Raw genomic sequence first — 25656 nt, forward strand, 5'->3', positions numbered from 1 at the left:
GGGAGAAAGAAGGTCACTCAAAAGTATTAGGTGTTACTTAGAAAGGAAGAGAAGGCAGAACCATAGAAAAAATGGGCAAGGATATATAAACAGATCGTTATAGGAATAGCAGTCAACGCATATCTGTGACCTTGGGAGAACTACTGCAGTCTTTTTGTTTTGTTTTGTTTTTTTAAACCAGAGCACTGCTCATCTCTGGCTTATGGTGGTGTGGGGGATTGAACCTGGTACTTTAGAGCCTCAGGTAAGAGGGTCTCTTTGCATAACCATTATGCTATGCCCCCTTACTGCAGTGTCCAATGGAGGGAATGCGGACACAGAACTCTGGTGGTAGGAAAGGTGTGGAATTATACCTGGTATTGTACAATTTTGTAAATCAGTATTAAATCACCAATAAAAAAAGTTTTAAAGAATTGGTGAAAAAATAAAAAAAACCACTTTTTTCTAATTCCCTTTTGTTGCCCTTGTTGTTTTACTGTTGTAGTTATTACTGTTGTTATTGATGTCATCGTTGTTGGATAGGACAGAGAGAAATGGAGAGAGGAGGGGAAGACAGAGGGGGAGAGAAGGGTAGACTCCTGCAGACCTGTTTCACCGCCTGTGAAGCGACTCCCCTGCAGGTGGGGAGCCGGGAGCTTGAACCCGGACCTTTATGCCAGTCTTTGTGCTTCGCGCCACATGTGCTTAACCCGCTATGCTACCTCCCAACTCCCAAAATAATGACTTTAAAAAAAAAAAATGCCACCAGTGATTATCACTGGAACTCAGTGCTGGCACTACAAATCCACCACTCCAGCAGCCATTTTTTCTCTTTCTATTTTATTTGGTAAGACAGAGAGAAATTGAGAGGGGAGAAGGAGATAGAGAGGGAGAGGAAAAGAGAGACACCTGCAGGACTTGCTTCACAACTTGTGAAGTAGTCGCTCCAACCCGGGTCTTTGCTCATGGTGATATGTGCACTTAACCTGGTAAGCCAACAACTGGCCCCCACTGAAAACTCTTTTAAAAAAACTGCATTCTAGTTAAGGAAACAAAGAGTAACTGTAGGGATACCACAGAGGAATAGTCATTAACTGTTAAATGGCACTATGAAAGTCCCATGGGGAGGAGGGAGGTTCACAAAAGCCCTTGAAAGAACCCAAAATTGGATAGAAAGAATGATGAACAAAAAATAGACCTGGTTGGGAAAGTTAAGACTAGCAAAAGCAGGGGGCCAGGCAGTGGCGTACCAGGGTAAGCTCACACAGTACTAAGGATTTGGGTCCCCACTCCCCACCTGCAGGGGGGACACTTTACAATCAATGAAGCAGGTCTGCAGGTGTCTACCTTTCTCTCTTCCTCTCTATCTCTCCTTCCACTCCCTCTCAATTTCTCTCTGTCCTGTCAAATAAAAATAGAAAAAGTGGCCCCAGGAGCAACAGATTCATAGTGCACTGGCGACGAACCCCAGCGATAACCCTGGAGGCAAAAAAATAAAAAAAGAAAAGAAAGAAAAAGAATAGCAAAAACAAGGACAAAAGAGTACTAGGTTCTTTCCAAATCCTCAAGAGAAGCTTTATATAAGTCACTACATCCAGTTGGAAATACAATATTTTAGTGGACCAAGGCATTAGTCTAAAGACTTGGGAGCATAAATATGACTGTATGCCCGGCTGACTGTCCTACCTGCACATTAAAAAACGTGACAGATGGGGCCAGGTGGTGGCACACCTGGTTGAGCGCACATGTTACAGTGCAAGAGGACACAGGTTCGAGCCCCTGGTCCCCACCTGCAGGGGGAAAGCTTCATGAGTAGTGAAGCAGGGCTGCAGGTGTCTCTGTGTCTCTCTTCCTCTCTATCTTACCCTCCCCTCTCAATTTCTGGCTGTGTCTATCCAATAAATAAATAAAGCTAATATATATATATATATATATATATATATATAACATGACAGATAACCATAACTACATCGAAAGACTATTTTTGGGTCTTAACAAAAGAAGCACACCTGAATCACAACTTTTCCCTTTTGTTCTCAATGACTGCCTCTAATTTTTGAATGACATACTTTAACAACACTCAAATAAAATACACAAAATTCTGACATATTGAAGAGAATTTATGGAAATGATAACAAGGATACTGCAATGCTGCCATGGACTACTCACTCATAAGAACCGAGACAGCAATGGTATTAATTAAATAAAAGTCAGTACGAAAATCCCCTAAATAGACTTTCTTGGGAAACCTAACTGTAGAAATACCATTCATGTTAAAAGGCACCCCCCCCACCCTTTAGAATTTTGCATGGAAGGTTTAAAGAAACGATGAAAATGGTCCTATCATGTTAATGGAAAGGTGTATAATTAGAGAGGACATGACAGAAGTGACAAAAGACATGTAAATTTTAAGAAGCATCAAATCCTCCAGAAGCAATGACATGCAGATACTTCAAAATATAAAATCTATATAGATTATCAAAGCACAAGTCAAACAGTACTGTACATAATAATGGCAGAGTAGAATACAGGTTACTGTTAGGCTATTACAAGAATAAAATAAATAAATGGTACTATCCCTAAAAGCTATTCATATCTAGCAAACTCCTAAGAAATGTCAGTTATCAAAGCAGATGATTTTATTTACATCTAACTTAAGTTAAAATTTTTAATTTGTTTAAGCGCACATGGCACAAAGTGCAAGGACTGGCATAAGGATCCCAGTTCAAGCCCCTGGCTCCCCACCTGCAGGGGAGTCGCTTCACAAGCGGTGAAGCAGGTCTGCAGGTGTCTATCTTTCCCCCTGTCTTCCCCTCCTCTCTCCATTTCTCTCTGTCCTATTCAACAACAACGACATCAATAACCACAACAATGTTAAACAACAAGGGCAACAAAAGGGAAAATAAATAAATATTAAAATTTTTTTAAAAAAATTTTTTAATTTGCATGAATAGAATACACCCTTTATAGAAATTCTACCTCTCCTCTTCACACACACAGATACTTAATTCAGTAAGAGACAGGGTCTTTTCTCACAACCCCTCTATCTAAATTAGAGTGTGACACATAGTCAAATCTACTCTGAATGACAATAAAATCAGCCAACAATGACTTAAAACACTGCTTCCCAGGAAAGAGACATACCTACAAGTACACAGAGACAATTCAGATTTTGAGCTCTGATCTTGAAATGGAGCTGCCTGTGATCATTTATTCTCGAAGAGAAAGCCAGTTTCAGAAATAGAAGAAATCCTGTCATTCATACACAATGAGATATTTTGGTTTCAGATACTAGTTTCCCCACTGGACAGACTGGTTTTGTTGTACATTAATCTACATTTCCTGATAGTATCTTTAAGCTTCCTGTTTCAAAGGCCCAGGTAGTAAAACACTCCTTTTGCGTACACACACACACACACACAAATTTCCTGATTATAATCACTCAGGTTCAATGGTCTGACAAATCTAGCTCAGTGCTAAGTAGTCATCTAACAAGCACACAAAAGGAAATCTGGTGGCATCTGTATGATTCAGAACAGATTAAAACGTCATGGAGGTAATCAACATAATTTTTCTAACTACATGAAAATAAGAAATACAGATCACACAAGCAGTCTGAAATTGTTCAGTGAATGGACCTTAGTTATATCACTTTTTTTTTAACCTTGATAGTGCATGACTATTAAATTTCAGAATCAATAGTGACAGTATCGGGGTTACTTTAAGAAAAAAAAGAGGTAATTTAAAAATATACAAATCACTCAAAAACGATTAAAACTTCATGAGTGTAAGAACTCACATTTCAGGAAGATAGTGGTATTTTTGAAGAGGATCTTTCCAAAACTAAAATAATTTTTCCCCTGCAAAGATAAAGGAGAGAAAGACAGTTAGCATCAGATGGCTTTAACCCCCAAAAGTGAATATAACTCATATCAAAACCTAAATGCATCTTCATTTTTTTAACAGAAAAAGGCATCAACATGTTTCCTTTTAATAAAACTCAGCCATTTCTAAACTGAAGGATTCTGCAGTTTGGTGCAGACACATCATTTTCCCCCAATGGAGCTAAAGAACTCTAGGATGCATTGGATCGACCTTCTCGTGGTGCATCCCGTGAGTACCCATTCATTGGGGAAACTGACGATCCTTCCTAGCCGACTGAATCCACATGGATCCCAGTCACTTTCAAAGCCAGCAACAAGCAGCTCCTGACAGCTTTCAACCTGACGCTGTTGACTGGCTACGGAAGAAGGGCAAACGCTAGAAGAAGAAGAAGAAGAAGGCCTGGTGGTGGGAATGGTGCAGAATTATACCCGTTACCTCATAATTCTGTAAATCATATTAAATCACTAATAATGAAAAAAAAGAACTCTGGAAGTTAGATTGTTTGAAATTCCAATTTACATCTTTATGGGAACTATTCTCTAATCAGTTAACTTCCTTTACTTGCCTTTCCAGATCAGAATAACCAATCATTTCTTCAAATTAATGAGAAGCCTTAACTACTAATCATTTTGTTATAAATGTCTAAAACCAAGAACCTAAAGATCTTTGCCAATTGAGCAAAAGCTTGCCATGTTAAAAGCTCAATTAAGGACATGATGGGTCTAGGCCTCTAACAAATCCCTCTCGCCACTGTCATTGGTCATCTCCATCAGGAACAACATAATGGACCCCTCTGTGGACCCCTATAGGACCTTGTTCTCAAAGTGGATCAATAATGGTAGGGAATGTTCCACTCTCCGAAGGGAGGTTGGACAACATACTCTACCTACCACCTGAGGAAGATGGGTGCTGAAATTAGTGCAGTCTACAATGTTCCTAGCCGTGACCACAGAATGTGAGCTCAGACCTACAGGGATGCAGAGGTTACATAGGCTCCTGTGCTGACTATGGGCCCCAGATCAAACCCATGGGGTTTACAGTCAACTATATTTACAGGGGGTCGGGCGGTAGCGCAGAGGGTTTAGTGCACATTGCAGCAAAGTGCAAGCACTGGTGTAAGGATCCTGGTTTCAGCCCCTGGCTCCCCACCTGCAGGGGGGTCGCTTTACCACAGGCGGTGAAGCAGGTCTGCAGGTGTCTAGCTTTCTCTGTCCGCCAGTCCCCAGTCGCCCCCCCTTCCCTTCCTCTATCCATTTCTCTCTGTCCCATCCTACAACAAGAACAACAATAATAATCACAACGATAAAACAACAAGGGCAACAAAAGGGAGAAAATAACCTCCAAGAGCAGTGGATTCGTGGTGCAGGCACCGAGCCCAGAAATAACCTTGGAAGCAAAAAAAAAAAAAAAAAGAAGAAGAAGATATACCCTTTCCCCATATTTGGGAGCTACTCTCTTCCCTGATCCAGTTTTCTAGCCCTTTTTCCAACTATGACACCATCTCCCCAGACAATAACTTGGGTCCTGCATATCAGGTTCAGGCAAAAGCCGGTAAAGTCATGGGCCCCATGGAATATACCTAAAATAGACCTACTAGCCTTTTCCAAAACGGAGACCCCAAAATCTTCATCTGCAATATTCTTGCCTTTAGGTTCATGATTAGTCAACAACTTGTTCTGCTTTATAACTTAACTCTTTTTCAGCCACCAGGTTCCAGATGCTACCATGATGACAACCTGACTTCCCTGGGTAGACAACCCCACCAATGTGCCCTGGAGACCCGCTTCCCCAGAGCCCTGCCCCACTACAGAAACAGAGAGACAGGCTGGGAGTATGGATTGATCTGTCAACGCCCATGTTCAGGGGAGAAGTAATTACAGAAGCCAGACCTTTCACCTTCTGCACCCCACATACTCCCAGAGGGATAAAGATTAGGAAAATTTTCAAAGGAGGAGGTAGGACAAGGAGTTCTGGTGGTGGCAATTGTGTGGAGCTGTACACCTCTTATCCTATGGTCTTGTCTATATTTCCATTTTATAAATAAAAAATTATATAAATAAAAAACTCAATTAAGAAAAAACAGCTCAATTACGACTTGGACATTATGGGAGCCGGCCGGTGGCAAACCTGGTTAAGTGCATATAGTATGAAGCCAAGGACCAGCGCAAGGTTCCCGGTTCGAGTCCCCAGCTCCCTACCAGCAGGGGAGTCGCCTCATAGGCGGTGAGGTAGGCCTGCAGGTGTCTGTCTCTCTCCCTCCTTATCTTACCCTCCCCTCTCAATTTCTCTCTGTCCTATCCAAAAACACCGAGGAAAAAAAAGAACTGGACATTATAACCAATATGACCGTGAGCAGAGGAGAATGCAACAAAAAGACCATCGTGGCTTTAACAGGACTAGGACATGTCAATACTCCTTGTCTACTCTGACTTGAGTCTGCTCACAGGACTACAGCTCTTACGCTGAGTGGGGTTGACAAAAGGGAGGCGGTGGGCAGAAATGGTCAGCCGATGTAGTCAAACTGTGAGAGAGAGAGAGAGAGAGAGAGACAGAGACACAGACAGGCAGACAGACAGACAGACACTAACCTCAGCCTGTCAGGTTCCAGAATGTCATTTCTCTCAATCTGGAACAAGTTCAGAAACACGTTTTAAATAAACCAGGTTTGCTAAACGACACAGCTCAGCTTAGAATGACCATTTCAAAAGCTCCAATTGCTGAGCAGAATGACCCAGTCTCTGCCTCTAGCCCTGCCTGCCTCTGTGTGTCTGTCTCTGTCTCTGTCTCTCTCTCTCACACACACACACACACTGCAGACGATGCGAGAAGAGACGTCTACTATCAAACAGCTCTCGTCCAGCCCCGGGTGGCTGGATTCCGTGAAACTCGAGCTGGACGGAGGAGCTGCACTGCACCTGCACGCACGCGGGCTGGCACGCCTCTGCCCGGGCCCCGAAAGTTGTCAGACTTTGCTGCTAAAAAGCCACTTCAGCGTGGCTCCCCTCCACGGCTGCGGGGGCCCCGAAACCCCTGCCACCGGCCCACAGATGTGCACGGCTCTCAGTGAGGAGGTGGGTTTCGGGGACGCCGCCGCACCGCAAACCCCCCGCGCGCCGGCCCCTCGGGTGGCCGACAGCGGCGGAACCTTCCTGGGCCCCGCGGGCCGCCGTAGCCCCACCCCCTGCTCCTCCAGCCTCGGTTACCGAACTGAACACTCACCGACGGTATCGGAATGTGCCACTTGGAACGGTCGCCGGCAGCCACGGGTGCTGGCCCTATGCCGAAAAGCGACAGTGGGGACGGCTGAGCCCCCAAAAGCAAAAGAACGACAGGCAGCCCCGGAAGACACGCAGCCGCCGCCATCTTCACAGCCGTGGAGTGCCTGGTGAAAGCATTTCTCCTCCTTCCGGTTCGTCCCGCCCTCTTCCGGCTCGGCTCGGCTGGGGGGGGGGGGGCGGGGGGGGGACGGGATCATCCGGGTCCTCAAAACCTCGTGGGACTTGTTTGTTTTGCTACCGGGAGGCCCCGCCCCCCGGGCAGGCGCCTGGCCTTAGTGCGCACGCGTGCTTCTGTCTCAACCTGGCCACCCTGCAGCCTTTGAATGAGTGAGGCCCCAAAGATAGCTCCACCCGGGTCGGGTCTCCCCCGTCGCCTCCTGTGCTTGAAGGGACCCGGCAAGCACCCCGCAAAGTGTTTGACTGTCGTCACCCCCCCCCCGTCCCTCTAAGTCAAAATCAGACGTGGAGTCAGAAATCCTGCTGCTTGCTTGCATGCCTGGCTGGCTTTTTTTTTTTTAGTTGTGAGACCTGGGACTCCGGAAGACTCCAGGCAGACTGGAATTGGGCAATTTCCAAACTGGGTGTTGTGATAAATAACTCCTCCCCTTGCAGCCTTGAAAATAAGTACGAGAGTTTGGCCAGAGAACATCAACCTCCAGCAGAGACACATCCAGCACTCCTAGCACGAAAATTAAAATCGCAGGGAGCGTGGATCCGTGTTCAGTGCTTCTGTGGTGACTGGGGATCCCACCCCAGGATCGACCTGTAGAAGCTTCTGTCCCAAGTTGGCAGCCTCGCTGGGCACTTCCTGGTTCTCAGGTATTAGATTTCTGTCCACTGAGGCTCATGCGTGAACGACCCTTCCATGTGGGTTGCAAAAGCAATTTTGATTCCTACTGAAAACGACTTGCTCGTCGACCACTCATAGTCAGAGTAACGTATCAAACAAAACCCTGTAGAAACGCTAGTTGGGGGCTTGCAATGCTAGGGGGTGAGAGAGTAGGTCTGTCACTCCATGAGGACCGGAAGAGGACTCACTTTCCCATAAACTTGACTGGGAGGCTGTGTTGGTTGTGATTAGCAATCACCATTCGAGTAAGATCGTCTTGGTCACAGGAGAGAACCCGGAACTAGAAGCCAGTCAGTGAAGTGACTGCGAAGTCATGGCAGCAGCTGAGAAAGAAGAAATAAGGTAAAGCTCAGCGGTCCTGGGGGACTTGAGGATAGTGCCAGGAAGCACCTGCAAGCACAACTGGCATTGAAGGTTTTGCTGATTGTTGGCACTTTTTGTCTGCATATTTGGTGTTTATGCATTTAATCTCTGTGACTTTTAATTCTCAACATCTCGGGGTGTTGGCTGATATTCAGAACAACCTCTCATAAAATGCGGGATGGGGTGTCAAAACAGTGCTCCCACTGCTGTGATCAGAAAGCCCAACACCTAATTCCAAGCATACTGCTTTCCAAATGCAATTACTTTCTTTCACCTTTTCCTATGTCGCTTCAGAGCTCATGCTTCAAAGTAGGGAAGAAGAGACTGCGTTTCTCTCATCTCTGCTGAACTTAAAAGGAATACTGGCAATGACTGATTCAATGAAAGATTTGACTTCTTTGGTGATGAATCATTTTCTATGATAGTAGGCCAGTGTGTCTGCCGGGGGCTTGCTTTCATGAGAATTTGGAATCGGTGTTCACTCATAGCTTCCTGCATGATCATGCACTTGCTGCTTGTAACTGTAGTCAGCTACATCTTGCCTGAAAACCAATGTGATTTTCTTTTTCATATATCCTTCGATTGTTTTGATCTGTATACATACACTCAAGGAGCACTTTGAATACATCTTGCTGATGTTCTGTTCCAGAATCAGTTGTTTTGGAAATATTTTTTAAAATACCACTAGATTAGCAGGACCATCTTAACAAGCAAAAGATTTTATTTTATTTTTTTTTTTTGCCCTCAGGGTTATTGCTGGGGCTCCGAGCCAAATCCACTGCTCCTGGAGGCCACTGTCCCCCATTTTTTGTTGCCCTTGTTATTGGATAGGACAGAAAGAAATCCAGAGAGGAAGGGAAGATAGAGGGGGGAGAGAAAGACACCTGCAGACCTGCTTCACCACCCAGGAGGCGACCCATCCCTGCAGGTGGGGAGTCGGGGACTCGAACCAGTATCCTTATGCAGGTTCCTGTGCTTCATGCCATATGTGCTTAACCTGCTGCAAAAGATTTTCAGTAGCACTTGCCAGGTTGATTGGTGATTGTTTTCTTACAAAAATCTCACAGATTTGTGATTCTGCTCTCAGAAATCTCAGACACAACTTTTTCATATCTTCCTCAGAGTCCAATACAGAGTAAGAATATTATGAAAATATTTTGCTGAATAACTAGGTGGTTGGTTAGTTTTTGCTTGGCTGGAGGGAAGTTGCTTTTATTCCTCTAGATTTTATTGTTGTGGCCATAACCTTTGGTCATTATTTGTAAAGAACTCTTTCCCTGAAGTGACAGTGCTCTATTTCAGTTGCTCTCAGAGTAATCCCAAAGCTTCATGTATTATGTTCCGTGGATGAATTGGGAAAGAATGCTATTCTGCAGCGTATGTCTCATTGTGTCATGTTACGTGGTGACATGGTTTTGCATTGCAGAGTCTTACTTCCCATGTCCATACTATCATTAAAGAAGGTACAAGAAGGGAGCAGGAAAAAAAAAAAAGAAGAAGGTGGTATAGGAACTGAATTCACAAGTCACGTATAAAATATGCCCCTTAAAATGTCCTCTTATTTAGTGTCGAAGATGAAGATGTGGATAAAAAAATTTTCAAAGACTGCCGCAAGATTGCCTTTTACAGGTAAGAAAAGAAAATGAGTTAGAGGAATCAAAATTCTGTTAAGAGTATTTCTTTTTTTTTTTTAATTATTTTTATTTTTTTATTTTTTATTTTTTTAAGAAAGGATTAATTAACAAAACCATAGGGTAGGAGGGGTACAACTCCACACAATTCCCACCGCCCAATCTCCATATCCCACCCCCTCCCCAGTAGCTTTCCCATTCTCTATCCCTCTGAGAGCATGGACCCAGGGTCATTGTGGGTTGCAGAAGGTAGAAGGTCTGGCTTCTGTAATTGCTTCCCCACTGAACATGGACGTTGACTGGTCGGTCCATACTGCCAGTCTGCCTCTCTCTTTCCCTAGTAGGGTGGGTCTCTGGGGAAGCTGAGCTCCAGGACACATTGGTGGGGTCTTCAGTCCGGGGAAGCCTGGCCGGCATCCTGATGACACCTGGAACCTGGTGACTGAAAAGAGAGTTAACATACAAAGCCAAACAAATTGTTGAGCAATCATGGACCCAAAGCTTGCAAAAGTGGAGAGGAAGTGTTAGGGAGGGTACTCACTGCAAACTCTAGTGTACTTCTGCTTTCTTACTTTGGTGCCATACTCCAAACTCAGTCAATTTCTGCTTTGCGTTTCTACTTCTTTTTTTTTTTACATGCCTAACATTCCCCAGATTCCCATTTAACAATACAACCCCCACTATTTCATTCATCATTTTTCATGGACCTGTATTCTCCCCACCCACCTACCCACCCCAGAGTCTTTTACTTTGGTGTAATACTCCAATTCCATTTCAGGTTCGACTTGTGTTTTCTTTTCTAATCTTGTTTTTCAACTTCGGCCTGAGAGTGAGATCATCCCGTATTCATCCTTCTCTGTTGAGAGTATTTCAAAATAGATGTTTATTAAATTTTTTGAGAACTGATAGACTTTCTAATATAGTATCTAATAGGAACTTTAATGATTAGGGAACTTACAGAATGGGAGATGTTTACCTTTAGCTATGTTATTAACACTATTAGTTAAAATTTTCAATAAACAAATATTTTGAAAGGATTCTAAATTAATATTAAAGTGTATGTCTTTGAACTAATAATACATTTATGTGGTTCAAAATTCAAATAATGTAAAAGGCATACATTGAAAAATGTTAGACTCCATTCTACATCTTGTCCCTGTAGATGATCAGACTTATAATTTAGCCTTCAAGTATGTCTTTTTTCTTTTATAATTATATTTTTTTATTTATTCTTTATTGAGGGGATAATGGTTTATAGTCAACAGTAAAATACAGTAGTTTGTACATGCGTAACATTTCCCAGTTTTCCACATAACAGTTCAACTCCCACCAGGTTCTCTTCTGTCATCATGTTCCAGGACCCAAACTCTGCCCCCACCCCCACCCCCACACTTACCTTATACCAACTCTAGTTTCCATATTCTGGTCAGTATTTCCCCTTCTGATCTTGTTTTTCAACTTCTGCCTAAGAGTGAGATCATCCCATATTCATCCTTCTGTTTCTGACTTGTCTCAACATGATTCCTTCAAGCTCCACCCAAGAGGTGGTGAAGGAGGTAAATTCACCATTTTTAATAGCTGAGTGGTCTTCCATTATGCATATAGATCACAACTTATTCAGCCACTCATCTGTTTTTGGACACTTGGGTTGCTTCTAGGCTTTGGCTATTACAAATTGTGCTGCTATGAACATAGGTATACACAAATCTTTTTTGGAGGGGTATGTTTGGTTCCTTAGGATATGTCTCCAGGAGAGGAATTGCAGGGTCATAGGGTAGGTCCACCTCTAGCCTTCTGAGAGTTCTACAGATAAGCAGTGTTATTTTGAGCAATTTCATTAGTGTTTGGTTTTTTTTTTTTAGTACTACTTCTATTAGCATTTCAGTAACAAAGTAGTACTGTTAGTACTTTATTAGAATGCCAGAGATATCAGTGCTCTGTTCACTTACTAACATAGTGAGTTTTAGAGACGTCCATATAATAAGAGTCTACTGAATGCTGGCAGACACAAATAATTCATGGGCATCTGTAAATTCTGTAGGCGGCAGAAACAGTGGCTTTCCAAGAAGTCCACCTATCGGACCTCACTAGACTCTGTCACAACAAGTTCAACAAGTGCCAAGTTCAAGATCACCAATGAAGAAACTGAGGTGAGATAGAAATATCCTCTACAGAGAATTATGTGTCCCTGTATGTATTTGGACTGAATGAAATAAACTTCCACAAAGGCTAATTAAAAACTAAGTAGTCTTCAAAAATAAACTTTGTGAGACAAGTAATTGTCATTATTTGTCATTAACTAATACATCTTTTAAAATGTAGGTATCAAGATAATGGTTGCCATTTTATAAGATACTTTCTTGGGTGTTTTTTTTTTTTTCCCTTCCAGGGTTATTGCTGGGCTCGGTGCCTGCACCATGAATCCACCACTCCTGGAGGCCTTTTTTTTTTTTCCCCCTTTTGTTGCCCTTGTTGTAGCTTTGTTGCGGTTATTATTATTGCCCTTGTTGACGCAATTCGTTGTTGGATAGGACAGAGAGAAATGGAGAGAGGAGGGGAAGACAGAGAAGGGGAGAGAAAGATAGACACCTGCAGACCTGCTTCACCGCCTGTGAAGCGACTCCCCTGCAGGTGGGGAGCTGGGGGCTCGAACCGGGATCCCTACGCCGGTCCCTGTGCTTTGTGCCACATGCGCTTAACCCACTGCACCGCCCGACCCCACTTTCTTGGGTGTTTTACAAATTTTATTTTCTAGGGGACCATGCAGTGGTGTACCCAGTTAAACACACATAGTACTAAACATAAGGACCCAGGTTCAAGCCCCCAGCTCCCCACCTACAACAGGGACACTTCACAACTGGCAAAGCAGGTCTTCAGGTGTCTATCTTTCTCCTTCCCAGTCTATCTTCCCTTCATCTCTCAATTTCTCTCTGTCCTATCCAATAAAATAGAAAAAATGACTGTCAGGAGCAGTGGCTTCACAGACACAAGCTGAGGCAAAGTAAAGGAGTCAGGAGCACCCTGACTAACAGTGGGAGCCAAAATGCAAATTCACAACATAGCGTTGATGCCAGTGTATAGTGGTGATCTCCACACATGACAAAAAATATTTCTTATTTCTACAAAAAATAGATGAGTTTCCCTACGTACACCTCTTTTTCTGAAAATGTGAAGGACTGTGATGTCCAGGCCAAGTTCTAGGACCAGACCTGTCTAGTAGACACTACAACATCTCAGTAAAAGACTCAAAAAGGAATTAAAGATTCTCACAAGCAAAGGCAAGATATCCTGGATGTCAGCACTTTCATCCCCCCAAGACTCAAAACTTTGAGGACCCCTTGGAATAGTCTCATGTTCAAGTATTGGAAATATTGGGGCTGCGTGGGAAATCTGTGGGTTCTGGTCTTCAGACATCCACATGTCAGTGAATGTATTCTGGAGGGTTACCCTGTAACTGTGGACTGAATTCCATTTTTTTTTTTTAATTTAAGAAAGGATTAATTAACAAAACCATAGGGTAGGAGGGGTATAATTCCACACAATTCCCACCACCCAATCTCCATATCCCACCCCCTCCCCAGTAGCTTTCCCATTCTCTATCCCTCTGAGAGCATGGACCCAGGGTCATTGAGGGTTGCAGAAGGTAGAAGGTCTGGCTTCTGTAATTGCTTCCCCGCTGAACATGGGCGTTGACTGGTCGGTCCATACTCCCAGTCTGCCTCTCTCTTTCCCTAGTAGGGTGGGTCTCTGGGGAAGCTGAGCTCCAGGACACATTGGTGGGGTCTTTAATCAAGGGAAGCCTGGCCGGCATCCTGATGACACCTGGAACCTGGTGGCTGAAAAGAGAGTTAACATACAAAGCCAAACAAATTGTTGAGCAATCATGGACCCAAAGCTTGGAATAGTGGAGAGGAAGTGTTAGGGAGGGTACTCACTGCAAACTCTAGTGTACTTCTGCTTTCTTACTTTGGTGCCATACTCCAAACTCAGTCAATTTCTGCTTTGCGTTTCTACTTCTTTTTTTTTTTTACATGCATAACATTCCCCAGATTCCCATTTAACAATACAACCCCCACTATTTCATTCATCATTTTTCATGGACCTGTATTCTCCCCACAGAGTCTTTTACTTTGGTGTAATACTCCAATTCCATTTCAGGTTCGACTTGTGTTTTCTTTTCTGATCTTGTTTTTCAACTTCGGCCTGAGAGTGAGATCATCCCGTATTCATGTTTCTGACTTATTTCACTCAACATGATTTTTTCAAGGTCCATCCAAGATCAGCTGAAAACGGTGAAGTCACCATTTTTTACAGCTGAGTAGTATTCCATTGTGTATATAGACCACAACTTGCTCAGCCACTCATCTGTTGTTGGACACCTGGGTTGCTTCCAGGTTTTGGCTATTACAAATTGTGCTGCCAAGAACATATGTGTACACAGATCTTTTTGGATCGATGTGTTGGGTTCCTTAGGATATATCCCCAGGAGGGGAATTGCAGGTTCATAGGGTAGGTCCATTTCTAGCCTTCTGAGAGTTCTCCAGACTGTTCTCCACAGAGGTTGGACCAATTTACATTCCCACCAGCAGTGCAGGAGGATTCCTTTGACCCCACACCCTTTCCAGCATTTGCTGCTGTTACCTTTTCTGATGTGTAACATTCTCACAGGAGTGAAGTGATATCTCATTGTTGTCTTGATTTGCATTTCTCTGACAATCAGAGACTTGGAGCATTTTTTCATGTGTTTCTCGGCCTTTTGGATCTCTTCTGTGGTGAATATTCTGTCCAAGTCCTCCCCCCATTTTTGGATGGGGTTATTTGTTGTCTTGTTGTTGAGTCTGGCAAGCTCTTTATATATGTTGGTTATTAAACTCTTATCTGATGTATGGCATGTAAAGATCTTCTCCCATTCTGTGAGGGGTCTCTTGGTTTGGGTAGTGGTTTCTTTTGCTGTGAAGAAGCTTTTTAATTTGATGTAGTCCCATAGGTTTATACTTGCCTTAGTCTTCCTTGTAATTGGATTCGTTTCATTGAAAATGTCTTTAAAATTTATGTGGAAAAAAGTTCTTCCAATATTTTCCTCTAAGTATCTGATAGTTTGTGGTCTAACATCCAAGTCCTTGATCCACTTGGAATTTACTTTTGTATTTGGTGAAATACAGTGATTCAGTTTCATTCTTCTGCATGTTTCAACCCATTGTTTCCAACACCATTTGTTGAAGAGACTCTGCTTTCCCCATATAATAGTCTGGGCCCCTTTGTCAAAGATTAGATGTCCATACGTGTGGGGCCTCATTTCTGGGCTCTCAATTCTATTCCACTGGTCATTGTGTCTGTTCATGTTCCAGTACCAAGCAGTTTTGATGACAATGGCTCTATAATACAGTTTGAGATCTGGGAGTGTTGATGCCTCCGGTTCTGTTCTTTTTTCTCAAGATTGTTTTGGCAATTCTAGGTCTTTTCTGGTTCCAGATAAACATTTGTAGCATTTGTTCTATTCTCCTAAAAAATGTGCTTGGGATCTTGATGGGGATAGCATTAAATTTGTAGATGGCTCTGGGTAATATATTCATTTTGATGATGTTAATTCTTCCAACCCATGAACATGGAATATCTTTCCACTTCTTTGTGTCTTTTTCAATTTCTTTGAGTAGTGACTCATAATTTTCAGTATACAAGTCTTTCACTTCTTTGGTTAGGTTTACTCCTAGATATTTTATTGTTTTTGTTGCTATAGAAAAAGGAACTGATTTCTGGATTTCAATTTCTTCTAACTTAGTGTTTGCATAGAGGAATGCCACTGACTTTTGAATGTTAATTTTATAGCCTGACACCTTACTGTATTGCCTGATGATTTCCAAAAGCTTCTTGCTGGATTCCTTAGGTTTTTCCATGTATACTATCATGTCATCTGCAAATAGGGAGAGTTTGACTTCTTCTCTTCCAATCTGTATGCCTTTAATTCCTTGCTCCTGCCTGATTGCTATGCCAAGAGCTTCCAACACTATGTTGAATAGTAATGATGATAGTGGGCAGCCCTGTCTAGTACCTGATCTGAGGGGAAATGCTTCCAGTTTTTCACCATTGAGTATGATGTTGGCTGTAGGTTTACTATATATAGACTCCACTATCTTCAGGAATTTTCCATCTATTCCCATTTTTTGTAGTGTTTTGATCATAAAGGGATGTTGTATTTTGTCAAAGGCTTTCTCTGCATCTATTGATATGACCATGTGGTTTTTGGTCTTGCTTTTGTTGATGTGGTGGATCACATTGATTGATTTACGTATATTAAACGAACCTTGCATGCCTGGGATAAACCCCACTTGGTCATGATGAACAATCTTTTTGATATACTGCTGTATCCGGTTGGCTAGAATTTTGTTCAATATTTTCGCATCTATGTTCATCAGAGATATTGGTCTGTAGTTTTCTTTTTTGGTTGTGTCCCTGTCTGCTTTTGGTATCAGGGTGATGTTGGCTTCATAGAAGCTGGCAGGGAGTATTCCAGTGACTTCAATCTTCTGGAAGACTTTTAAAAGTAGAGGTATTAGTTCTTCTTTGAAAGTTTTGTAGAATTCATTTGTAAAACCATCTGGTCCAGGACTTTTATTTTTGGGAAGATTTTTGATAACTGTTTCAATTTCATTAGCTGTGATGGGCCTGTTCATGTTATCCACTTCCTCTTTACTTAGTTTTGGAAGTTGGTAGGTATCTAGGAAATCATTCATTTCTTCCAGGTTCTCTAGCTTGGTGGCATATAGTTGTTCATAGAAGCCTCGCATGATATGTTGAATTTCTGCAGTGTCTGTTGTGATTTCTCCTCTTTCATTTACTATCCAATTTATTTGGGTTTTCTCCCTTTTTTGTTTTGTGAGTCTGGCTAAATGTTTGTCGATTTTGTTTACTCTTTCGAAGAACCAACATTTACTTTCGTTGATCTTTTGTATGGTTTTCCTATTCTCAATGTTATTTATTTCTGCCCTAACTTTAGTAATTTCTGTCCTTCTGGTTGCTTTAGGATTCCTTTTTTGTTCTTCTTCTAGGTCTTTGAGATGTGCAATCAGGCTGTTTATTTGTGCCTTTTCTTGTTTCCTAATGTGTGCTTGAATAGCTATGAACTTCCCTCTTAGGACTGTTTTAGCTGTGTCCCAAATATTTTGATAGCTTGTGTCTTCATTTTCATTGAACTCTCGAAACATTTTGATTTCTTCCTTGATTTCCTCTTTCACCCAGAAGTTGTTAAGAAGTGTACTGTTGAGCTTACACATTATGGGACTGTTACTAATCTTTTGTTGATTACTAAGTGTTAGTTTAATTCCACTGTGGTCTGAGAAGATGCTTGGGATGATTTCAGTGCTCTTGAATAGGCTGATGCTGTCTTTGTGGCCTAACATATGGTCTATCCTTGAGAATGATCCATGTGGATTTGAGTAAAATGTGTATTCCAGTTTCTTGGGATGAATGACTCTGAAAATGTCCAATAGTTCTAGTTTATCTATCTCTTCATTTAGCTCCCTTATGTCTGTACTGATTTTCTGCCTGGATGATCTCTCAAGTTGAGATAGTGGGGTGTTGAAGTCCCCTACTATGACTGTGTTGCTGTTAATATATTGCTGTAGCTCTTTCAGTAGAAGTTTGATGTATTTAGATGGCTTCTCATTGGGTGCATAGATGTTAATAATTGTTAAGTCCTCTTGATTGACTGATCCTCTGAGCATTAAGTAGTGTCCATTCCTATCTTTTTTAATCTTATCTATTTTAAAGTCTATCATGTCAGATATGAGAATAGCTGTTCCTGCCCTTTTTTGTGGACCATTGGCTTGAATGATAGTTTTCCATCCTTTCACTTTAAGTCTGTGTTTGTCCTGTTGAGTTAGGTGAGTTTCCTGTAGACAACATATTGTTGGGTTGTGTTTTCTGATCCATCTTCCTACTCTGTGTCTTTTAATAGGTGAATTCAGGCCATTGACATTTATTGATATCAAAGATTGAAGATATTTTAACGCCATTCTTGTAGAGTTTTAGAGTGTTTTGATATATGTCCTATTTGTGGTGGTCAGGTTTCTTTCAGAACTTCTTTCAGGGCAGGCTTGGTGATGGTTGCTTCCGTCAACTGTTGCTTGTCTGAGAAGGTTTTGATGCTTCCATCTAGTCTGAATGACAGTCTAGCAGGATATAGTATTCTTGGCTGAAAGCCTTTCTCATTGAGCACTCGATAGATATCTTGCCATTCTCTTCTGGCCTGTAGTGTTTGTATAGAGAAGTCTGCTGCTAATCTTATGGGTTTTCCTTTGTAGGTGACTCTTTGTTTTTCTCTTGCAGCCTTGAGGATCCTTTCTTTATCCTTATTCCTTTCCATTCTAAGTATGACATGTCTTGGTGTCTTTAGGTCTGGGTTAATTCTGTTTGGGACCCTCTGGGCTTCTTAAATCTTTATGTCTTTGGTGTTGTCTTGACTAGAGAAATTTTCAGCTATTATGGCCTGGAGAATGCTTTCTTCCTCTCCTCTTTCTTCCTCTGGTAAGCCAATAATGCGTATATTGTTTCTTTTGAAGTCATCCCATAGGACTCTGTTGTTGTTTTCAGCATCTCTTAATCTCTTTTTGAGATCTCTTACTTCTTTTTTAGTTGTCTCTAATTCATCCTCAAACTTGCTAATTCTGTCTTCAGCCTCATAGATTCTATTCTCTCTGCCCTCTACTGCTTTCTGGAGTTCATCTATTTTGTTGCCTTGCTCTGATACTATTTTAGCTTGTTCAGCTAGTTGCCTTCTTAGCTCAGCGATTTCAGCTTTCAGCTCTCTAATAACCATGAGACAATTAGAATTTTCTTCCATATTCTCATTTGTTGTTCCTGCATTTCTGATTACAATTTTTTCAAATTCTTTACTCACTCCTATTATTATTTCCTTAGCTAATGTTTGGATGTTGAACTCATTGTTTTGTGCTTCGCCCTCTGGAGGACTTTTAGCTGGACTCTTGTCCTGGTTCCGAGTCTCCAATATTTTTTCTTGTTGTTTTAACCATTTTATATATTATGTTATGAGTTCCCTTTATCAGTACTTTTCAAATTATTGATCACTATTGCCTGGATTGACTTGTGTCTAAGTAATTTAATTAAAGGGTTTACTGTGGTGGAAGTTAACAGTTTTTTTTTCAATCCCTGAGTTGAAGCTCAGTGGTGTAAAAGCCTCTTTTTTTTCTTCCCTGTAGGCTATGGATACCTGAGGGCTTTTAAACTATCAATAGGCTTCTTCCCTTAATCACTGACTCCTAACCAAGAGATAAAGCAGGGTGTGGCAGAGATAATCCAGTGGTTATGCAAAGAGACTTTCACAGCCCCTCAGCTATGCCAAGGAGGTATAGGTCTTCTCCTGAGTTTCCTGGTTAGATCTCTGTACCCTGGTGTCCCTCCCTGTTGCTGCTCCAGATTCTGAGGGTAGTAGCAATGGAGACTCAGAGTTGCACTTGGTGAGTTTCTGGGGAGTCCTTTCATCCCTTCAGCTGTCCCCTTGTTGTGGAGCAGACTGGAGGTGGTGTCTCCACTGATAAACTGCTGAATGTTAGCAGTCACTTAATCTCTCCTTAGGCCCCTCTCTCCTCTCTGTCACCAGCCACACGTGTTTGTACTCACGGGTGATTTACTGGGTTCCTGTGGTCATTCTAGTCCTGTCTTGTTTAGGTCCGGGTGGTCTCCTTTGGTATTCCTAGTTGATCCAGGAGAGGAGAGGAGAGAAAGCGATCTGCTGCTCGTAGCTCCGCCTCCGGCCTGAATTCCATTTTAATGCCCTTCTGGTCACTCAGAAGTGAGATGACTAATGGGGACTTAAGGTTTTACACCCTCTGTCAGTCTGATAGGGATAAAGAAGACCCAGACAGTAATTTCTAAAGCTGTCTGGATCTCATATCTAGCTAACTGCTTATCAACAAGCTGCCAGTAGAGTTTCTGAGATGAGATGGGTATCTCACAGGAGGTTTCACATTCGGAGGTGCTATGAATGTGGTCTGGAAATTCAAAACAAGAGACATACTTCCATTTGTTCAGAAATGATAGCTTTTTGTTTCAGTTGCAGAGATAACTAATGAGCCCAATATCTTTAGAGGATCATTTTCAGCTCCCGCTTCCAGAAGTTCTCAGATTTCACTAGTGAGGCAGATTATTTTTTAAATAGCTTTATTTGTCTATTAGTGACATTAAATAAGCAAGTTGTATGTCTTTTATTAGGTAATATTTTTCAAGAAAAATCACCTCTTACAACAGAAGGAAAAATAACTATGTAGCTGTTATATTCTACATTGGAATTGGGTTTTTTTGTTTAATATTTTTATTGGGGAGATTAATGGTTTACAGTCAACAGTAAATAGTTATTGGTACATATGTAAAATTTCTCAGTATTCTGCAAAACAAGCTCACCTCCAGCACAGGTTCTCCTCCACCACTGTGCACCAAGACCTGAAAGCCTTTCCACCCCTCCCTCTGCTTTGGTGCAATACACCAAACCCAGATAGTTCTGCTTGGTGTTTTCCCTTCTGTTCTTATTTATCAGCTTCAGTTCATGAGTGAGATCATCCCATATTCACCATTCTCTTTTTAAATTATCTCGCTTAACATGATTCCTTCAAGCTCCACCCAAGAGGAGGTGAAGAAGGTGAATTCATCATTTTTAATAGCTGAGTAGTATTCCATTGTGTATACATACCACAACTTTCTCAGCCACTCATCTGTTGTTGGACATCTGGGTTGCTTCCAGGTTTTGGCTATTACAAACTGTGCTGCTATGAAAATAGGTGCACACGTATCTTTTGAGATAGGTATGTTTGGTTCCTTAGGATATATCTCCAGGGGAGGAATTGCAGGGTCGTACAGCAGCTCCACTTCCAGCCTTCTGAGAGTTCTCCAGACTGCTCTCCACAGGGGTTGGACTAATTTTCATTGCCCTGAGCAGTGCAGGAGGGTTCTTTTGCCCCCACAAGGTGAGGCGGATTCTGGTAAACTCAGTATTCTGAGAACATGCTTGCCCCTACACCATCAAAACTTTTTTTTCCAACAAAATTACCTCATTGAGGAAATGCTGATTTACATGAGTCATTAAGATTTTTATGACAGCAACTTAATTGTCAAGATCTGTTGTTAATCTTTCATTATTATAACCAGGACTTCACAGATCTGAGCTCACTTCTTCAAACAGAGATTCGGGGAGCCAGGTGGTGGTGCACCTGGTTGAGCACACATGTTACAGTGCGCAAGGACCCAGGATTGAGCCCCTGGTCCCCACCTGCAGTGGGAAAACTTTGTAAGTGGTGAAGCAGTGTTGCAGGTGTCTGTCTCTCTCCTCTATCACCACCTTCCCTCTTGATTTCTGGCTATCTCTAGCCAATAACTAAATAAAGTTAATTTAAAAAGAGAGAGGTTCTGAGTCAGGCGGTGGTACATGTGGCAGAGTGAGTGCGTAACAGTGTGCAAAGCCCCAGGTTCAACCCCTCAGTCCTCACCTGCAGGGGAAACTTCATGAGCAGTGAGACAGTGCTGCAAGTGTCTGTCTCTCTCCCTCATTATCTCCTCCTTCCTTCTCAATTTATGTCTTCATCATAAAATAAATAAAATATTTTTATAAAAAAAAGAGAGAGAGAGAGAGAGATTCAAAGGGAGAGATGGAAACATGCCGCGTCCTGAGCTCTCTTCCCAGTGTGGTGGGGACCAAGCTCTGACCTGGACAGCGACGTAAGTGTACTCTCAGAGGAGCTACTTTGCCAACCCTGCCAATCCCAAGTCTCTTCCCTCATTTGTCCCTTAACAAGTAACCAGAAGACAGAACCATGCTTCATTCAGCAATGTCGTAACTCAGGCCCCATAGCAAAATACCATAGACAGGGTGACGTTCGACAACAACTACCTATGTCTCACAGATCTAGGAAGCCCCCAGTATCATGGTGCTGGCACTAATCCTACAATAATGCCCACCATTGGGAGCTCATCTAAAACTAATCAGCCATTCTCAATACCACCATGTTGAGGGCTGGGGTTTCAATCTATGAATTTGGGAATGATACAACTCAGTATATAGCAAGCGTGATGTTTCTGGGACCCAGTAATATTGCAAAACACACTGACACGTTGCCCAGTGTGTTATCTCGGGGTCAGGACATCTAGGCTTTGAAGAGAAGCTGACTCACATGCCTAAGTTCTCTCATTTCTGTCCCAATAGGGAATATTGTCTATTCCCAATTACAAAATAATTTGGTAAAGAAGATTCCAGAAGAATATCTAAAAACTCATTATCAATAAAGTGTTGACTGATTCTTAGGACCATCTTTTCCTATTACCAGCTTTCTACCTTCAGTGAGAATCCAACCCAAGTTAAGAAACAAAAGATCCAGTTATGTGTCACAAGAACAGGGAAGTTTAGTTAGACTCCGGTGTCCTCTGAGTCTAACCGATTAAGCACTGCTAACAAGGCTATCTAGGACAGACCTGTGTCTTTGACCTACTTTAATTTGACCTAATTTTTATGCTTTCTTGTAACACAGGTGAACACCTCACAACTTGTTTACTTCCTTTTTCAGCCTGCTTGCAAGTTTTCACCACAGACCGCATTTCCGTCAGCTTCTCCAAAGATGCTAGGACACTCCTGGTCCTCTCTGAATTTGCACCTTGCTTCTTTAAGCCTTAAGAAAGCAGGACTCTGTCTAACCATCTTCTCAGCAGATGGAGGCAGAGCTACCACTCTTTAGCCAGTACTGTTTCTGCAGGAACAGGAAGCTGACTTGGGAACTGGGCTGGCAATAAGCAGCAAACCAAACTGTCCTTTGGGATAATTCTGGGAAAAAGGCTAACTTGCCACTGTTCTCTGCAGAAGTCAGTGCTTGCAGTACACCAACTGGCTGCAACTAGAAGAGGCTGTTGATGTCTTCCAGGAACCCAGTGATCTGTTAAATCACTTTCTAAATCCTGGGATGATGATGATCACGATGGTGATGATTACTAACAAGTTAATAATAGTATGCAATATTATAAGATTACAAAGATATAGTTCCACACTACACCCACCACCTGAATCCTGGAAGGTCTTGATCAGTAGCTGGGAGAAATTCTCGCTTCCTCTTGTAGTCTCTCTAACTGTTCAGTACAGTATAGTGGGAAAACTTGGTACCCCGGGAAAAGTGAAGTCTGCTTATCAAGGAGAAGTAGTTAAAGTCATTCATAATTTCAATAACCCTGGAGGCAAAAAAAAAAAATTACAAATCTTGTGCTCTGCTGGCTTTGCAGACTCACGTCTAGAAATTCTTAATGTTTCAGATAGAATAGCATAACGTTCAAGTCAACAGAAGTTGACAGTACAAGTTTTGGTCAAATAATTGAGCAATTACTGACAGTTAAAGAACTCAGGGAAGTGGTTTTTAAACTGTTATCCAGAGCCCAGAAGTTTCTGTGATGTCCCAGGGCCCAGGGCCCCTCCCCAAGGGAGGGATAAGGTTTAAAGGTGGGGGATTTGAGCCAGTTCCTGTCCTCTTCAACCCAGGTAAGAGTCTCCTATTGTTAAAAAAATTATAAGGCAAGGAAAAAAAAAAAAGAGCCAGATCGTAGGAAAAAAATGCATATGAAGAGCTAAGGAAACTGTTCTTGGACTATATATACGAGATAAGACAGGATCTGACTCTTAATCTTAGAAATAATTACTAAGTGGAAAAGATTTGTTTGCCTGCTTACATTTTAAAAAATGAGTTTTGGACCTTAGAAAACAAATGCTTAATCCTTCCTCCCATTGGTAAATATTCATAAGCAAACTCCATTAAATGAACACAGTTCAGAGAAGCAACTGCTTATCCCAGAAATAATCCACATTCTGACAGTGAAATGTTTCCCTTTTTTCTATTTAAAAATAAATGTTGGGAGTCGGGCGGTAGTGCAGCAAGTTAAGCGCAGGTGGCACAAAGCGCAAGGACCAGCATAAGGATCCCAGTTCAAGCCCCTGGTTCCCCACCTGCAGGGGGTTCGCTTCACAAGTGGTGAAGCAGGTCTGCAGGTGTCTGTCTTTCTCTCCCCCTTTCTGTCTTCCCTTTCTCAGTTTCTCTCTGTCCTATCCAACAACATCAACAACAACAATAATAATAACCACACAGCAATTAAACAACAAGGACAACAAAAGGGAATAAATAAATGAATATTAATTTTTTTAAATGTCTAGTCCTTTGCTTAAAAAAATAAAAGGAGGTTTGGTGCTGGGCAGTGATGCACCGAAGAGAGCACACACATTACCTACTGCTTTGAAGAGGGTTAAACCGGGAAAAGCTGCTGGCTATGATAACATCACCCCAGAACTCATTCTTAACCTGGGTCCTGCAGCAAACAAGTGGCTCGCTTCATTCCTGTCCAACATCTTGGAATCTGAGTCTATGCCCAAAGTTTGGCGTCGTGCGAAGATTATAGCGGTTTTGAAACCAAAGAAAGACCCAACACTGGCCGCCAGCTATAGACCAATTTCTCTCCTCTCCGTGTGTTACAAACTCCTCGAGAGGCTGCTTCTGTGACGTATTTCTCCTCTTACAGAGAAATTCCTATCACCTGCCCAAGCTGGTTTCCGCCCAGGAAGATCTACCTGCGAACAAGCCCTGGCCCTCTCAACTTACATTGAAAATGGATTCCAGAAGAATTTAAAGACGGGTGCTGTCTTTGTTGATCTCACAGCAGCCTATGACACGGTCTGGCACCATGGTCTCCTAGTCAAGATCTCAAGATGCCTGCCTCCATGGGTGGCCAACACTATATCGTTTCTTCTCCAAAACAGAAGATTCCGGGTGCATCTGGGTGACAAGTCTAGCAGATGGAGACCTGTCTCAAGTGGCCTCCCCCAGGGCTCTGTTCTGGCTCCTACGCTATTTAATATTTACATCAATGACCTCCCAGAAACTTCTTCAAGGAAGTTCATCTACGCCGATGACATCTGCTGTGCAACTCAGGCATCCAAGTTCGACATCCTCGAGGAAACACTCACGAAAGATATGTCTCTGATATCTGATTACTGTAAAAAATGGCGACTAATCCCTAGCACTGCAAAAACGGTATCATCTGTTTTCCATCTACACCATGCCTCGGCCTCGCGTGAGCTTAATGTGCAGCTTGGCGGTACGAGAATCCGGCATGAAGCCCAGCCAGTCTATCTTGGCGTTACTCTCGATCGCACCCTGTCATTTCACAAACATCTCATAAAAACTGCAGCAAAGGTGGGCGCGAGGAATCACATCATTGCAAGACTGGCCAGCTCCTCATGGGGCGCGAGCGCTTCCACACTACGATCATCATCTCTGGCATTATGCTATTTCACTGCAGAATACGGTGCCCCAGGATGGTTCCGTAGCCCCCATGTCCACTTGGTCGATTCCAAATTATATTCCTCCATGAGGATAATTTCTGGAACCATCCATTCCATCCCCGGTTCCATGGCTGCCAGTTCTTAGCAACATCGCCCCGCCAGATATTCGTCGGGATGCGGCATCATCTAAGTTCATTTCCCACGTCTGCACTCGACCGGACCTGCCAATATACGCGGATATCTTCGCCCACCCTGTCCAACGCTTGATGTCTCGTCACCCAATCTGGTCCCCTACGCCTACACTGAACTTCTCTGTTCCAGACTCTTGGAAACAGAGTTGGCAGTCAGCTGAGGTCA

At 42.5% G+C, this 25656-nt stretch overlaps 2 protein-coding genes across 7 annotated transcripts in view; one reads left to right on the forward strand and one right to left on the reverse strand.

The window, feature by feature from the left end:
* TMEM87A (transmembrane protein 87A) overlaps positions 1-7281 on the reverse strand; it is a 47154-nt gene extending 39873 nt beyond the window's left edge. For both annotated transcript variants that reach the window (XM_060174459.1, XM_060174458.1), the window contains exons 1-2: positions 7084-7281; positions 3779-3839 (exon numbers count right to left, since the gene is read on the reverse strand). In XM_060174459.1, coding sequence (XP_060030442.1) covers positions 3779-3839; positions 7084-7227 — 205 coding nt within the window. In that variant the 5' untranslated portion in view covers positions 7228-7281. The remainder of the gene's footprint in view (positions 1-3778; positions 3840-7083) is intronic.
* Positions 7129-25656, forward strand: part of GANC (glucosidase alpha, neutral C) — an 80576-nt gene continuing 62048 nt past the window's right edge. For 4 of the 5 annotated variants that reach the window (XR_009545266.1, XM_060174455.1, XM_007533620.3 and 1 more), the window contains exons 1-4: positions 7129-7273; positions 7755-8334; positions 9922-9984; positions 12028-12136. Coding sequence is in view for 4 of the 5 variants with exons in the window: in XM_060174455.1 (XP_060030438.1) it covers positions 8306-8334; positions 9922-9984; positions 12028-12136 (201 nt within the window). In the remaining variant the exon portion in view is untranslated. Of the gene's footprint in view, positions 7274-7754; positions 8335-9921; positions 9985-12027; positions 12137-25656 lie in introns of those variants that run through there. The other variant, XM_060174457.1, reaches the window with a different exon arrangement.

This window comes from Erinaceus europaeus, chromosome 16 (genome assembly GCF_950295315.1).
Source record: "Erinaceus europaeus chromosome 16, mEriEur2.1, whole genome shotgun sequence".
NCBI classification, from domain to species: Eukaryota; Metazoa; Chordata; class Mammalia; order Eulipotyphla; family Erinaceidae; genus Erinaceus; species Erinaceus europaeus.